At 45.0% G+C, this 16,795-nt stretch overlaps 1 protein-coding gene and 1 long non-coding RNA gene across 4 annotated transcripts in view; one reads left to right on the top strand and one right to left on the bottom strand.

Moving 5' to 3' along the window:
* Window positions 1-16,795, bottom strand: part of Alpk2 (alpha kinase 2) — a 124,106-nt gene that overhangs the window by 84,722 nt on the left and 22,589 nt on the right. For all 3 annotated transcript variants that reach the window (XR_005875703.1, XR_005875702.1, XM_040741699.1), the window contains exon 4: window positions 233-1,928. Coding sequence is in view for 1 of the 3 variants with exons in the window: in XM_040741699.1 (XP_040597633.1) it covers window positions 233-1,928 (1,696 nt within the window). In the remaining 2 variants the exon portion in view is untranslated. The remainder of the gene's footprint in view (window positions 1-232; window positions 1,929-16,795) is intronic.
* The window catches only part of LOC121138838, a 37,280-nt gene continuing 21,733 nt past the window's right edge, over window positions 1,249-16,795 (top strand). Inside the window, exons 1-2 of the long non-coding RNA XR_005875704.1 lie at window positions 1,249-1,330; window positions 1,789-1,947. This is a non-coding gene — a long non-coding RNA (uncharacterized LOC121138838). The remainder of the gene's footprint in view (window positions 1,331-1,788; window positions 1,948-16,795) is intronic.

Raw genomic sequence — 16,795 nt, 5'->3', positions numbered from 1 at the left:
GTTTATCTGGGCCTTTTTTCAAAGCCAGATTTCCTTCCTAGCTGCCGAAACAGCAGCTGTCATTCACAAGCACCCCGGTGGCACCGGGATCTTTATTTTGATTTACATTATAGTACAAGAATTATGAGTGTGAAGTGATGAACATGCACACACACATGCACACGCACATGCACACGCACACGGACACCCCTTTCCTCTCAAAGCTTAAAAAACCAAACAAAACAGGTCTTACCTGAAGATGGTCAGTCTGGTCTGGAATCTGTCTTGCTTCAGATAATTTAGTAAACAGTTCCCCTTCTCCCTTAAACCTTGTGTCCCCTTCATTCCGAAGAGGCTCTGCCGGTGGTCGAGGGGTTTTGGAGTCTTGCTGTGCAGGAATTGGAATACACAGTTCTGCATGGAAGTGGGCATTCCAGCCAGGAGCTCCTGCCTCAGACTGTGTGGGCTCTCGTCCATAGCTCGCGGTTAAGGGGTGCTTAGTCGATTCCTTGGGGAGCGGATCAAGCGTGCCTTTGGGGACACTGTCTTTCTGCAGCTGCTTCTTGGCATTTGCCTTCATTCCGGGCCGCCTGGCCCTGGTGGGTCTCGGGGCAGCCTTCCTGCTGCCCTGGTGCTTTTCATCTGCTCTTTTCCCAGGCAAGCTTTTCAAACCCTGCATCACCTCTGACTCGTCTAACCCTCTAGACAAGGACTTCACCTGTGCCTCTGTCTCTGCCTTATCCATGCTTTGCAGACTGTCACTGGAGAATTCCTCTCCTGCTTCAGGGTTGTCTCTGGTTTCTCCCCGGATTCCTGGACAATCATTTTCAACAGCCTCGGAAGCAGCAGGGAGTGGAGTCCTTCCCTGTTCAGTCATTTTCGCGGTTCCATCCTGGTGAGGTCCCAGAGTAAGAGTCATTCCTGCATGCAGGGGTAAGGGACTATGCCTGGAGGTTCCGCTGCTCCTGACCCCTACTTCCTGGGGTTGTGAGTGATAACTGCACAAGCCAGTGGTGGCATTCGTAGGCCCCATGTCACCCGACACCCGAGGCCCACAACCCATTTCACTGAGGAAATGCTCACACCCACCCAGACCACACTCATTGAATTCCATCTCTTCGTCATCGCTCTCTAATAAAAAAACTCGGTCAGTTCCCAGCAGGCTTCTTTGCCAAACGGCATTAGAGTAATCCGTCATAACATCGGAACATTCCAGATACTCCAGGTCATCATCCGAAAACTCCTCCATGTAGGTTAGGGTTATCTCTGGGCAAAGTTCATAGTCACTGTCAGAGTCTTCGCTGGAAGCCTGTGGGCCCGACTGCATGCAGATGGAGTTGCTGTCACCTGGGTAAGGACACAGGGTTGCCTCCGGCAGTGGAAGACTGAAACTGATGTATTTCTGTCCTTTGGGGTTTTGATGACTAAGGGTAGCACCCTCCTCATTAGACCCTTTGCTACCTAGGCCATCACCAATTAACCCTGGGACACTGGTGTGCACTGTCCTATGCTGGCATGCATCTTGTTTTCCAGTGGTGTTATCTAAATGAAAGGAACTTTCTTGTGTGTTATTTGGTTTGTAAGGCTCTGTCCTTTGTCTTGTCTCTTTGGCATCTGGAGGATCCTCAGAATCGGAAGCACCGGACTCATAATTGGCCACTCTTTGGGGTGAACATGAGTGGTTGAATTTGTGGGAATCAGCTGACACGCAAACCCCCGGGGCCATACTTCCTTCTTCCTTACAGGGACTCCAGTTCTCCTCCGAGTGATTTATGCTGTCTTCTTGTATCTCTGTTTCACGTTGGCCAGCCACATCCCTGCCACCTACCGGGTCAGGAGACACTTGTGTGTCCTGCAGACACTGGACCTCAATGGATGCTGAACAGCAGATCATCCCCATGCAGTTTCTTGCAGAGACTTGATAAACAGCAGCATCGCTCTGGGTACAGCTAGGAAGACAACAGACAGGTCAGTGAGAGCTTGTACAGACATTTGTCACATTTCGGTGTTTGAGAAAATGGCCAGCTATGAAAATACTGAGAAGGAGGAATAAAAAAATATATATGTATATGTATACATATACATATATATATAATTGTTTTTATCTTGCTGTTTAAGTTAGCTTTAGTGCTCCTGAATTTCGCAGAGCATTGTGTATAACATGCACATAATAAAAGCATTCTACCTCAAACAATGCCAACAGTAGGTCTTTTTAAAGACCATACTAAGAAGGCACATAACTTTAAGATTTCTTTTTACTTTTTTGACTCAATATAACTATGTCATTTCCCCTTCCATTTCCTCCCTCCAAGAAGTAGTGTTTCTTGTCAAGAAACTATGACAATACCACAATGGGGTTGTATGTAGAAAGGCCAATGCCATTTCCTCCTTAATATGACTAATAAATATCTAACTCACAGCCATGAGCTCCACTGGCTGGAAACCTGTGTCCACATGTCACCTTGACTAACAGGGATCAAGCCAGGTGTCATGCTTTGGCCCAACAGGGGAAAACTCTGAATCGGACTAAGCTTGCACTCCCTGTACCAAGAGGGACAGCACTCCTGTGGCTCCCTCCTCTGTTCACTAGAGCCACTGTTGGATGTTTCTTCTATGTTAAACAGACTAGTTATACTTCACATGCAAAACTGGGGTGCAAATGAGTTAAGTAATTCCTCCACAGTATAAAGGGAAGAAGCTGTAGAGTTGGGCTAAGCCAGTGGAGACTTTGAACTCTGAAGCCTAGGTCTGTGTGCGTTCAAGAAAACTGCGATTCTGAGAAAGGAAACAGTGGGGTAGAGAGAAACCATTGTGTAACTGAAGCATTTCTATCCAAAGTCTCCACCCTACTCTGTTACTTAGCAATCCTGTGGGAAACATGTGTTGATACCTGGTATTGTGTAAAAGCTAAAGAGAGCCAAGGAAATGGGTGAGAGTTCATGTCTATCACCAGCCACCTCAGAGAGCCACTCCATGCAAGGCTATACCATGGATTCTGGGGTGGCCCAAAGAAAGGACTTCAGTGGTAACTGGCTAAAATGTGAGGCCAGTGGGGACATAGAAACTTTAAAAGATGCTGGCAGGGAGACCTGTGGACCCAAAAGTGATTCCTAAAAGCACCAAAAGTGAATTCCCAAACAATTCATTGAGTTCCACACTTGTGTGTCCTTCCTTTTAGCTGAGGGAGGTAATAACAATTTTCTACCCTGCTGCAAAGTCTTAACTTGAATTCTCTAGGCTCTTACTAAATTAATCATTTCCTTATAAAAGGAAAGAGGTCCAAATTATTGTAACTAGATGTGCCTCCTGGGTTTGTAACCCCAGAATGGAACCATACTAGAGATGCTGAAACCATCTTGATATCAAGACTCCAATAACCGAGGCTAGCAAAAACACCTTTGTTAATGTAGCTGTGTCTGTCAATATTATATCAAACTAAAAAGAGAAAATCCAAATATCATTTATTCATTTCAAAATTAATCTACCATACCTTAGCATATATAGCATGTTTATAAAAGCTAAGCATATCTTCCAAAAAACTAAGTAAAGTTTTATGAAGGCCATGGTTTCACACTTTCCTGGGTATCTCTTACATGAGGCTTAATGGAACACAGCTGGAGATTTGGATCTGTTTCTGCATCCAGGGTGATGCAATGCACTGTTTTAGTATGTGTACAGAATCTGCTCTCGGACAGACACACATGAAAAGAACACCAAAAGAGAGGAGAGCTTAGGTACAAGAAGAGTATCTGAGGAAACTGGAACATTCTACTTCAGAAAGGTGCTGAATACTGCTGATTGGAAAGGGTTGAAAATTTGTGTTTTATCATCAGTAACAGATACTTTTAGTTTTCCTTGAATCCCATTTTTTTCTGAGAAAATAGCTGCTAAACATTATTTGTCTGTTTTTTAAGAGTGCGTGTGACTGTGTGTAGCACAGGTGTGTAGAGGCGCGTGTGACTGTGTGTATACAGGTGTGTAGAGGTCAGAGCTGTTGGCCCTTTGGTCTTACACATCGTTTAATCTCTTGCTGATCTCTGTGGCTTAGGCTAGCTGGTGCGCAGGTTTCCAGGAATGCCTGTATCCACCACCATCCTTCTGCAGCACACTGGGGTTACACATGGGTTAATCTGTCCAGCCTCACGTAGGTTCTGGGGATCTGCAGTCAGACTTTTACACTCATACAATGAGTGTTTTACCCACTAAACCACACACACCACAGCCCCTGTCCATCTTTTGTTTTCCCTAGGTGAAATCAAACTCTGTAAATCAAGCGGCTACTTTAACTTGCAAATTAGATGATAATGTATATGCTTTGGTCATAGCTTCAGGGAGTTCAGCAGTGGGTTGTTTTTTGTGAGTATGTATTTTGTCTTTTAATATAGTTATTAAAAGGGCTTTGACTGAGTTCCTAAGATCTAATAAAGTTGGTCAAGTTTTACCTGTTCCTGGAAGTCAGTGTTAAATAGTACTCTGTTGCTTTTAATGACAGCTATATGGCAGAGAAGCACTCTACAGCAGCTAATATGCTTGGGACTGCTGCCTTACTGGTCTCTGAGGTATCAACCAATTTATCAACAGATTGGAAAGGTCAAATTATATATATTTACATACATATAAAGCATTTTACATTTAAATATATTTACATTTAAACATATATTTACCACAAACGCACATGCACAATGTGTGTGTGTGTGTGTGTCTATATGTATGGGTGTTTTGGGTTTTGGTTTTCTTGAGATAAGATCTCACTATGTAGCCCTGGCTGTCCTAGAACTCACTCTGTAAACCAGGCAGGCCTCAAATTCACAGAGGTCTACCTGCCTCTGCCTTCCAAGTGCTGGAGTTAAATTAATGCCCAGATTACTTTTTGTGTATTTTAATAAAAGTTTTTTTCCTTAATCATCCCAAGGGGGTTTAAGTAACTACAATACTGGGAAGCCACTGACTTAAGCTATTCTCTAAGGCAAGCAGTAGTAACACAATGCCCTCTCAGCATAACTGGCTGGTGGCGCTGGAAGGCTTTCACCTGGTAGGGTGCTGGCTTTGCTTGAGCTCATCATTTAGGCACCTCTTAGGCGGAGAACTTCATCTTTTGTTTTTTTCCGACTTTTAAGGGGAAAGCAGACTTATTCCTGGACTCCGTACCCACAGACTCTGATTCAGTGGTTAACGCATAGGCAGGTGTGGTTGAATTGGGGGCAGAAGGATGGAGGTGGTGAGAAGACCACACCTGGAAATGCCTTGGGGATGAACCACCAGCAAGTCAGGGAGGAAAGTGTTTAGCTTATGCCTCCATATCACTGTTTTATCATCAGAGGAAGTCAGGACAGGAACTCAAATGGCAGGAACCTGGAGTCAGGAGCTGATGCAGAGGCATGGAGGGGTGCTGCATACTGGCTTGCTCCTCATGGCTTGCCCAGCCTGCTTTCTTACAGAATTCCCAGACCACTGGCACAAGGATGGCGCCACCAACAAAGGGACAGCCCTCCGCCACTGATGACTAATAAGACAATACCCTACAGGCTTGCCTACAACCCAGTCTTATGGAGGCATGTTCTCCATTGAGGTTCCCTCCTCTCCAATGACTCTAGCTTGTTCAAGTTGACTCACAATTAGCCAGCACATGGGGCTATGCACACCTGCAATTCTAGCCCTTGGTAGGTAGAAGGAAGAGAATTCAAATTCAAGGTCATGCTCAGATTCATAGTAAGTCTGAGGCCAGTCTGGGGAACATGAGATTCTGTTTGAAACATGCAATATCAGGACATGGTTTCCCATGTGGGTTGAAAACTGAGTTATCCCAGCCATAGCTGCTGTTCTCCCTCCTTAGTGTCTGCTCTGAGGACACTTCCCTGATGCCAAGCCATCCTGAAAATCAAGCTGTGCCTCCTAGCTGGAGGTAAAAGTTAGACCGTGTCTAAATCTTGAGTGTGAGCCACCACCCTGGCCAGGGTCATTCCTCTTCACAGCACGCCCTGCTTTCGGACGGAAGAGAGCTAGAGCTGGGAAGGAAACGGCTGCGGCCAGGCCACGGATCGCCTGAGCCGTGCCTAGGCATGCCCTGAGGAGAGAAGAGAGGACATAACTCAATAAATAACCTCATGATGACATCTCTGCCCTTGCCTTGTCACAGAACCAGGTTAAGGTCATCTTATTTTCTTAGGCTGTATTTTAATACCTGGTTTACCGGTGCTGTCAGTGATCTTCCTTGAGGTTTTCAAAAAGCTAAATAAAGGAGATAGAACTGGGTGATCTTCCTCTTCCTCTTCCTCTCCCTCCTCTTCTCCCCCTCCCCTTTCTTTTCTCCCCCTCATCCTTCTTTGAAGGGATTAAACCCAGGACTTCATGCCTATTTAGCATGTGCTATCCCACTGAACTATACCCTCAGCCCAAGGCTTTGAATTTTTCCAAGCTTCATGCCTGTGTTTGTCATAGAAATAAAATTACAATACTAGAGACACATAGAGCTTCCTCATTGTGTTTTCTATAAGCAGCTAGGAACATTTTTAAATGAATGAAGAAATTACTGATAATATATTTACTAATCCATTCAGTAATTTATCCAACCAGTGGGTTGGAACAACTAAAGAGTTAGAAGAAACCTTGGATCAGCGACTAGGCCCATTTGGCCCTTGCCACATCTGTCTTTCCACTGTTCTGTTCTATGACACTGGCACTGACCCCCTGTGGCTGGACCTCCCTGGGTCCCATTCGGGGCTGAAGTTTTGCTGTATCTGACCAGAGAGAGACACGGGATTAGAGAGTGGGAGGAAGGGAGAAGACAGCTTTGGGCATCTTCCCAGGTTGCGTGTCCTTTGCTGCTCCGGGTCCCATGGGCCACCTTCCAGGGGCCTGCTTATGGCCTGTGATGAACCTAGTCCTTACTCTGCCCATTGTTTCTTCAGCCTAAGCGATGGTGGCTTCCTGAGGACACTGATCTCTAAGTGATCTCTGTGTATCCTGTTTGGCTCAATCCCTATTGCAATCCTGCCTTAAGTGCTTGAAAATGAGGTTTTGTCTTCCCTCGCAGATGCAGAAATGACATATTTTCTAGATGTTAGATTTGAGACCCAGAGAAGATGTGGCTTGTCTTCAGTAACCCAGATGAAAACCTGATAGGGTATGTCTATTCTACATATCGGGGTATGTGTGTGTGTGTGTGTGTGTGTGTGTAAATTACTCTTCCATTGCTGTGATAAAACACTATGACCAAGGCAACTGACAGAAGAAACAGTTTACTTGGGCTTATTGGTCCAGAGGGATAAAAGTCCATGTTGGCAGAGTGGAGACATGGTGGTTAGAGCTGGATGCTGAGAGCTCCCATCTTGAGCTGAAAACAGGAAGCAGAGAGCAAACTCTGAAACACCAAAGCCCAGCCCTAGTGACACATTCCGCCAGCAAGACAACACCTCCTAAGTCTACCCAAAACGGCATCGCCAACTGGGGACAAGGTATTCAAACGTCTGAGCCTACGGGAGACATTATCATTCAAACCATCTCAGTGTGTTAGCCACTAGGTGGGAAAAAAGATACCTAATTCCTAGACATTTTCTATAGGACCTACCTTCTCATCAGATAAGGGAAATGTAATTAATGTCTATACAAATAGTTAAAATGTAAGATGGTGCCTATTAAGAGCCACTAAAAATCATGCCAACTGCACAGATTCTGGATGTCAGGCAATAGAGATAGTGAAGGTTTCCTGGGTAGTTTAGCAGCTAGCGCAGGCCTAGGAAATGCAGAGCCTGGTTTTGAAAGGAAAGATGGCATTTGCCTGGGACTGGCAGAGTAGAGAGATCAATCCAGACAGAAGAACTGGGAGGGAGGCAACATCCAGATGTTCAAAGGAAACATTTGACCATTCCTTATTCAAAATAAGGGACAAGGATAGGTAGGCATATAGGGAAATCCCACTATTTACTATTCAATCAGGACACTTGATTTTAATCTGTGTTGGGGGGCATGAATGTATCCATGAGTATGTGTGTATGGGCAAATGCAGAGGTGCATGCACACGTGTATATGGAGGCCAGAGGTCAATCTCAGGTGTCACTACTCAGGAGATGAGCACCTTGATTGTTGAGACAGGAGTTTGCTGTCTAGGCTAGCTGGCCAGTGAGCTCCACAGGCCCACAGCGTCCACCTCCCTAGCACTGGGATTATAAACGTATGCCATCATGTCCAACTTTTTTTAAAAAAACAACATGGGTTCTAGAGTCAAAACCTCAGCTCCTCGTTTGAGCTATCTCTTGGGGCACATTCAAGAGTGCGAATGGATCTACTTAACGCCCCCAGATGACAGACAGAGATGGGAACCATGCTGGAAAAACTGAAGCTGACCCAGGTAGACCAAGAGATACAGCCACCTGCCAAGAAATGGCAGAGTCGAGATGGGAGAATGTTTTCTATCCTACACTAAGGGGTTTAGCCCTCAGCCTCCAGTTCACTGGAAAACAGATTAAGGATCCATTCAGGTCAGAATGGAAGACAATTCTGCAAGATGCTCGCTGTATTGTACACCACAGACCAGGGATGGGAAAGGAAGGCTCTTTTTTGTTGAGCAGAAACTCTCTATTCTCCAATATAATCAACACTACATTCCCAGAATATACCACAGGACTTGATAATGGAATTTTTGTTTTGTTTTGTTGTTTTTCGAGATAGGGTTTCTCTGTATTGTTTTAGAGGCTGTCCTGGAACTTGCTATGTAGACCAGGTTGGCCTCGAACTCACAGAGATCCACCTGCCTCTGCCTCCCAAGTGCTGGGATTGAAGGCGTGTGCCACCAACGCCCGGCTGATAATGGAAAAAATTTTTAAATGTATTATAAAATATAGTTGCTCCTGTAGGGGAGCTGAGCTACTACTTCAGGAATGAAATGAGATAGTGCATGATTTACAAACCTGAGTGTCATCAAATTCCAAAAGGCATGGTTAGCAGGGAAGAGGTCAAGGTAGCCTAGATCTTCAGGGAAGGCAGCCAGCACGGGGAACTTGAACCCAGTGGGGAAGGATTAAAGTTAGGTTGTGTGGCAAAGAAGGGAAGGTATTCTGGGCAAGTGCACCAGAGCAGTAGATGATCAGTTCATGTGGGAGGGTCTGCAAAACAACACAGTGGGGTGGCAGTCCCAGAAGACAGGAGTGACGGCATGCAGCATAACACAGAGACATTAGGAAGCATGTGAGGGAAATTGTAAGGCAAGCCTGTTTTCACTATTCACCAAGTGCACCTGAGGCTGAGAGACAGCAGAATGTGTGTCTGGAGTCACAGTCAACCATGTGCTGGTTGGCACTAGATAAGCTTCTTAACAGCGATGGACAAGAACCGAATCTGCAGCACTGGGAAATGACACAAGGTTAAGGGACTTAATTGTTAGAAAGTGCTTAAAGCGAGACCAGCCTCCTGGGGTGAGTAGGTATCAGCCCAACTGAGCACTAGAAGCCCTTTTAAAAATTCGTGGTGCCTGTATATGCACGCTCATGTGGATATACACACACGTACGTGGATCCACATGAATGTTCATGCGTGCACATGCATGTGGAGCCCAGAAGGCAGCCCCAGGTGTCATTCTTCAGGTGCCATCTACCTTGTTTGTTTTTTGATTTGTTTTTTTGTTTGTTTGTTTTTTAGCACAGGCTCTCTCCGGGACCTAGTGCTTTCTAATAAGGCTAAAACGGTCAGTGGCCTGACGTGTTCTCAGCTCCCAGCTTCACCCTGATGAAAACCTTCCCTCAGATGATAACCACATCACACCCCCCCCCCCCCGTCCCCCTCCACCTCTCTGCTCATGGCACACAATCAGAGAGACCTCTTTCCCTGGCCCACCATACCTCTACCTGCCTTTTTTTAAACCTGATACAGCATATGCTTGCTGGCTCCTTAGGCATCTGGCTCTTAATATTATCCTTATCCCGGACTATCAGACACTCTAGTGTACACTGGTGTGTCGCCAGTTTTTAGAATGGTCTCTGGCACATTGTAGATATTCAGTGAACCCTCGTGTTTGGAGGAAGCCCTGCTCTCATTCCTACTGTACTGTGTTCCAGCACACACGTCAGTAGATTTTATTTTTCAGGAAGCACTGATAAGATGTGCTTTCGTGAACCACGTCATGGACTCGGGGTCCTGGGAAACAAAGCGTTTAGGGTCCAAGACCAGATTTGATTCTAATTAGCTTTGTTACTCTGCATGGGTCCTGTGATCTCTCTGGACCTGGGCTTAGTTATAAAGTATGCCAAGGTTGGGGAGTTGGCTTGGTGGGTAAAAATGTCTGCTACACAAGCCTAATGACCTGAATTTGTATCCCCAGAACCCACATAAAAGCTAGAGACAGCAACAAAAATGTCTAAAACCCCAGCATACTCCTACAGGAAGATGGAAGATGGAGAAAGGGGAAGCTCCAGAGCCCATGGGCTGTCCAACCTGCCTTCTGCATTGTCTTAAACGAGGTAGGAAGTTGAGGACCAACACACAACGGTTGTCTTCTGGCCTCTACATGCATGCTGTGACCCATGAGTACCCACACTCAAGGACAATACACACATAGACTTACACATATCATACACACGTACACTTATACAGGTAGGACTTAAAGTGTAGCAAGTGGGCCGAATAAATTGGATTTGACCAACAAAACCATAACTGGGGACTATGAGGGACTGAGCCTCAGTGTGGTTTGGTCTCCCAGTATCATGGATAGCAGGAGTTGAACAATCCACAGTCCATGGACTTCTCAAGCTTAACTGTTCTCATGAATCCCCTTGTTAAAGTTCAGGCTTGGGTTGGTTAGGTCTAGAGTTGGTGATGGGTTTCTGCCATGATAACATGATAACTAGCCCCTAGGGACGCTTATGCTGATGGTGCTGATGATGCTGATGAAACCAATCAGCAAAGTCAGAGTTGCTCCCAGCTCTGTTGATACCATGAGCTCAAGAAAGGTGAAATTCCCCTTATTAGGTTTTCAGAAAACTGCCCGCTGTCACTTGGCTTACTACTCAAGTTGAGTTGAAATCCCGGTCAGTACCTGCAAGCTACTGCCATGTATAAAGAACCATGTGACCATTCAGGATCGGTGCTGCTTTTAAAAGCAAGCAAACAAATATCAAAACTACTGGATCTAAGGTGGAAGAAGGAGCAAAACCTGAACTGAGAACTCTCTCATCAAATACGATGGCTTAGCTAATGTGTGGGACCATAAGTTCCGTCCTCAGCAACACAAATACAGTAAGATTTTAAAAAGCTGGCTCAGACCTGCTCTGAGCAGGGAGGAAATCAATTCCAACTTAATTACTTCTCTTTGCTTGCTGCTCCGTCAGGGCCTTGGTGCCTGCTGTGACCAGTTTTAGCTTCCTAACCAAGCACCTCGTGTGTCAGCCTGGCTGTCATCTGGTACCCACTAGGTAAATGAGGGCAAAGCAGCAGCTGTCAGGTAGAGATAAACAGGGGACAGTGTGGCAGCTGGCGGGAGACTGGCTAGGGATAGCCAGCAATTCTAATTGGAGGAAGAATATCCACCTGCTGGGGCATCAGCTCAGGGGATGCAGGATGACAAGAACAGACAGGGCCAACCACAGAGTGGCCAGGAGCTTCTTACCCCACTGCTCAGATGATGACAAGAGTGGCTAACACAGTGGTGCTCTGTGACTACAGCAGGGGGCCTTTTAAAGTGACTTAGTCTTCATAATGCCCTTAAACAGCCATCTCTCCAAAATACTGATAGCCAACCACCAGGAGGCCACCATAACTCATATCATGTCCCCAGACTTGGAATATGTGTGGAATAGCTCTTGCCCTCCCTTTGGGCAAGCCCTTGGAGAACAGAGCAAAACCCACTGGATACAACTGTAACCAGGCCACAAAACTTCATTCATTGCCAACTAAGAGATGCTGTGCTTGGTGCTGGAACAGATAGGACAAGTCTTATCTCCTGTGTACTTCCATGTGAGTCCCATACCAGGAGTCAGAGAGTCACAGTAAGAAAAGATGCAGACAAATAGGCGTCATTACTGGAAATAACCCAAACGTCCACAAGCAGGTGAACAGAATAAAAGCTGTAACACCTCTACACACTGAAATGTGGAAACATAGTAAACAGCAGGAATGATGCTGGAGAGACTTACGTGGGGGTGGGGAAGAAGACAAATACGAGAGAACACACCACACAATCTCATTTACAGAAGTTCTACAAAATATAACTGCATCTCTGGGGACAGAAAGCACATGGGTTACTTTTTAAGGATGATTGGGAGGAGAGGGGCAGGAAGGTAGGATTGTAAAGGGGTAGAAGCAATCTCCTGTGGTTCCAGGAATCTTGATCACGGTCAGGCTCCACTGGACTTATGCATGTGTTCATGTTTATCACATAATTTGTTATGTGTCAGAACATGCATATATATAGATTCAGTGTGTACACAGATGGTATACCACAGTGCATACTTAGGTAGCACGCATACATGCTGTGTCATGTACTACATGAAAAGAGAAACAAGCCATGAAAGGTTGGCCATACTGGAGGCAGGCAGTGCTGTTTTAATGGTGTGTTAGGGATGGAATCTGTGACTATGTAATTTTTTTAACAACCCTACAGCTACGTTGGGAGAGAACCTTTGAGGGAGGAGGAACAACATGGGTCAAGGCCATAAGGTTGGAATGTGCTATGAGACCTGACTCACATTCATGAGCTCCATAACAACTTAGACCTTTGTTAATGCTCCCAAGACTTGGGCTCTCTGACTGCTCCACCATCCACATTCCTACACAAATAGACCCTACGTTCCTGGGCTGAGCCCAGCTTCCTAGCACCCACAGAAGGAGCAGTCACTCTTTACCAGCTCAACAGTCCACCACAAGATTCCTGTCAAACATTGAGAGGCATATTTTGACCCATCTTCTCTGAAATGCTTTGGCCAGGAATCCTGGTTCCATTCTCATGACCAAGAGTGACTATGAGTGTCTTACAGCACACAGGAGACCTCAAAGTAAAAAAGTTACCATTTACTCAGCATTTGCTAGCAGTAGGCACGGTTCAAAAAAAAAAACCTCCTCCACATGTTACCTCATATTAATCCTTACTCAACCCTGAAAGATAGGTATTATTAGTATTTTCACTATACAGGTATGGAAACTGAGGCAGATAAAGTTTAAACTGCCTTCCCTAGTAAGAAGTGAGGCATCTGAACTTGGGCATCTGATTCAGAGATGCCTCATAGGATTCCAATATGGCATCAGAAAATGCTTCAAATCTCCAATTCTGAACCAATGGGTCCCTGTCCACTTTGCTAGCCTATTTTACCTGTCCCTGAACATAACCAGGACACCTTTTGTATTTGGCACAGTGATGTAGACTGAATTGTGTCTACCATGCCAAATACATGTATTGAAGCTTTAATCCCCAGTATAGTAGTATTTATAGATGGAGCTTTTGGAAGTGAATGATTTAGGTAAGTTCATGTGGGTGGGACTCTTGTGACAGGATTAGTGCCCTTACAAGAAGAAACAGAAGGGTCATGCTTTCTGCCTCTCCCAGTGAGAAGGTGGCCTTCTGCAATTCAGAAGATGGCCCTTACTAGACCCTTGCCATATTGACACCTTGACTACAGAACACACTAATCTTGGAATTTTCAATCTCAAGAATAATAAGAAACACATTAATGTGTTTAAGACACTCCATCTATGGCATTTTATTGGGCAACCCAAGCTGATTAAAATAAGCAGAATTGGTCAGATGACCCCACACTCAAATGCCTCTCATAGGCCATCCCATCTTTAGGGTTATGCACAGCATGTTTCAGAGAGAGAGAGAGTTCTGAAAAGGTTCAGAGCTCTGGCCTTCCTATTCAGAAGGAGTCTATATAAGCCTGGTTTGATGTCCCGGGGTAGGAGGTTCTACTACTGACCCAGTATCACAGGAATCAGAGACAAGGGAGCCAGAATAAGGGAGAGAGCAAGACAGGAAACTGAGGTGATAAATCTCAGACACAAACTAGAGGCACAGGATCTACCACAGAGTGAGGGTCTATCATAAGCCAGAGGAGGCCAGAAGAAACTTCTAGGCCATGATATGCAACAGAGAAGGACTACAGGCTTTGGTGAGATATCATCAGCTGTATGCATGACAGGGAGAAAATATGTCTGAGGTAGGTCATTACAAAGACACAAGTTGACAAGTGGACCCTGTCCTCCATCCCATCCCTGTCCCTACATAGCTTTGTGTTCAGTCCTGTTCCAGTCTCTATAGTCCTGCCAACCCACAGGCCTGGTTTGGTTTCAGCTCTGCCACAGGCATGCCATGCTCTCTTACTAAGAGTCTTGGAGGGTGTTGGCCAAACACTCTTAAGTGCTAGAATGCTGTGGTTTCTGCCTCAGTGAGACGCTCCATCTTTTCAACCCCCAGAAGCTCTGGGCTGTGACTTTCATTACAGAGGGAGCCAAGAATGTCCCTAATACCCCTGGTCTGCTCTCAGTCCTCAGGAGATGTTGATGGAAGGACCTTGTAAGAGACAGTGCATTTCCAGTGACTATTGATGAGTGAGCTTTTCCCTGGTTGTCCCAAGGTCTGAAAAGGGACTCTTAGATCCATGTCACCTACCCCAGACTCACACGGTCTGTCCTAAAATGTTAGAGTTGTCACAAGAAGAGCTACCAAATGTCTGTATCTGGAAAAATGTGAGTAAATGTACTAAGGGCTGACCTATGATCATTCTCTGAGCTACTCACCTACTGAAGTCACAACTGGGAAGTGATGATGGACAGTGAATTCTTAGATGGGCTCTATCACCACGGAGACTAAATGGGAGAATCTTGTCAGACCCTCAGCACCGATTGGAGTAGAACTCTAAGCATGGTGAGAGTAAATGGATATGAGGCACACCTTCTGAATTCATCCAGGAAGAATGTCAGGGAAGCCCCATGCTGGGAATAGAGGCCCGTTTGGTGCCGGAAAATCCTACCAGTCATCCTTAAGACTTGTTAGACCTACTTAGGCACACAGAACACAGAGTTCACAAAACACTTTCCAGCCTTGGATGAAAACCATCACCTCTTAGCCAGGACATAATGAGATTCAGTCATCTTTATTTCTACCCAGTGAGGTCTTCATCAAGCGCATCTGCGGTATTTTACCTCTAACAAGAAAAGAACAGCAGAAAAGTGTTGTTGCTCCAAACTAACTTTCTTTCTTAGCTCCAAAATGCCAGTTTTAATCTGTCCCAAAAGTATTCTTTAGGGGGTGTGTTGCACACTTTTAATCCCAGCACTCTGAAGGCAGAGACAGAGGCTGGAGGATCTCTGTAAGTGTGAGGCCAGTCTGGTCTGCATAGAGTGTTCCAGGTCATCCAGGGCTACACAATGAGATGCTCTCTCCAAAAAAAATTTTTTCAAGACAGTTTGAAATGCCAATACAGACAAGTTTAACCTCAGATTCTTCTCTTAATGCAGGAAATAAGACCCTGTCTCTTATAAGTGACAAATGTACCACTAGCTGGGTGTATGTTGTGAGGTGTTTCACTGAGTAATGGGGATGTTACTTGGTCTTAGATCTCTCCCAAGCTCATTCATAGTTAGACGCTCTGGGCTTTGGGGTACCTAAGAGGGTTGAGGTGACCTTGGGTGATTGAGTATAGAAAGGGGCTGATGATTTTCTCAGGGACTGGACAAAGTTCTTAGATACAAACAACAAGCTCTGACATTAGACTCTTGGACCAAAGTAGCCTAAGGAATGTGCTATATGTCCCAAGACTCATGAGGTCTGTCTGCTCAGTAAAATGTAAGCAATAATCAAAAGGTCTGGAGAAATACTCAGTTGGTCAAGGGCTTGCTGTGAAAACATGGGGGCCTGGGTTCGTAGTCTCAACATCCACATAAAAAGTGGGCACCTGTAGCCATAGTGAGAATTCCCTAAGAGCTTAATGCCAGCCAGTGGAGACCAGTCAGTGAGCTCCAGGTTCAGTGAGAACTTTGTCTAAAAAAACTAAGGTGGACAAGTGATTGGGAGAATGATGCTTATATTAACCTCAAGCCTTCACATACACCTGCACACACATGCACATGTACAAGTACTTGTTTATGCCTATATCACACACACACACACACACACACACACACACACACACACACACAGAGAGAGAGAAATAGTTGATAAAGCTGAGAAATTACCAAAGTCTCATATTTACCTCTAAGACAATCTTTCAAATACAGCTATGAGTATAAACACATATAACAATAAAACCTAGTGTCTGGGATATAATAAATAATATATTTTTCTTCTAATAAATAGGCACTTTTTAAATGTCTGTTTCCTCCACTAGAATGTGACATCACACAAGACTCAGCACTCCCTTACTGGATATGTGACTAAAACATATTAAGTGCTCTTACTTCTCGAATAAATGAGTGGATTAAGAATTTATTTTAAAAAATGTATTGCACAGAAAAGAGATAGTTACGGGGCAGGAGGGAGGGGGTTGTTTGTTTGGTCTTGTTTTAAGTAGGCTAAGGACGTGTGGAGATAGAGACTTTTAAAGATCCACTAAATAGTCCATGAATGGAGGATGTAATAGAGTAAAAATTTGACTATGATGGGGCTGGAAAGATGGTTCTGAGGTTAAGAGTATGTACTTCCCTTCCAGACGACCTGAGCTCCATTCCTAATACCCACATCAGGTGACTCTCAGCTGCCTGTAAGTACAGCTCCAGGACAGCCAATGCCCTCTACTGGCCTCCATGTGTACCTCACATTACACACATCTATACACATAACTTTTACCCAAAACATTGGCCGTCAATTTCCCAATCTGAGTATGTATACCTTACTAAC

This window comes from Mesocricetus auratus, unplaced genomic scaffold (genome assembly GCF_017639785.1).
Source record: "Mesocricetus auratus isolate SY011 unplaced genomic scaffold, BCM_Maur_2.0 Super-Scaffold_6730, whole genome shotgun sequence".
Lineage (NCBI taxonomy): Eukaryota > Metazoa > Chordata > Mammalia > Rodentia > Cricetidae > Mesocricetus > Mesocricetus auratus.
The sequence above is the reverse complement of the archived record's forward strand: the minus strand, read 5'-3'. Positions and strand labels throughout refer to the sequence as shown.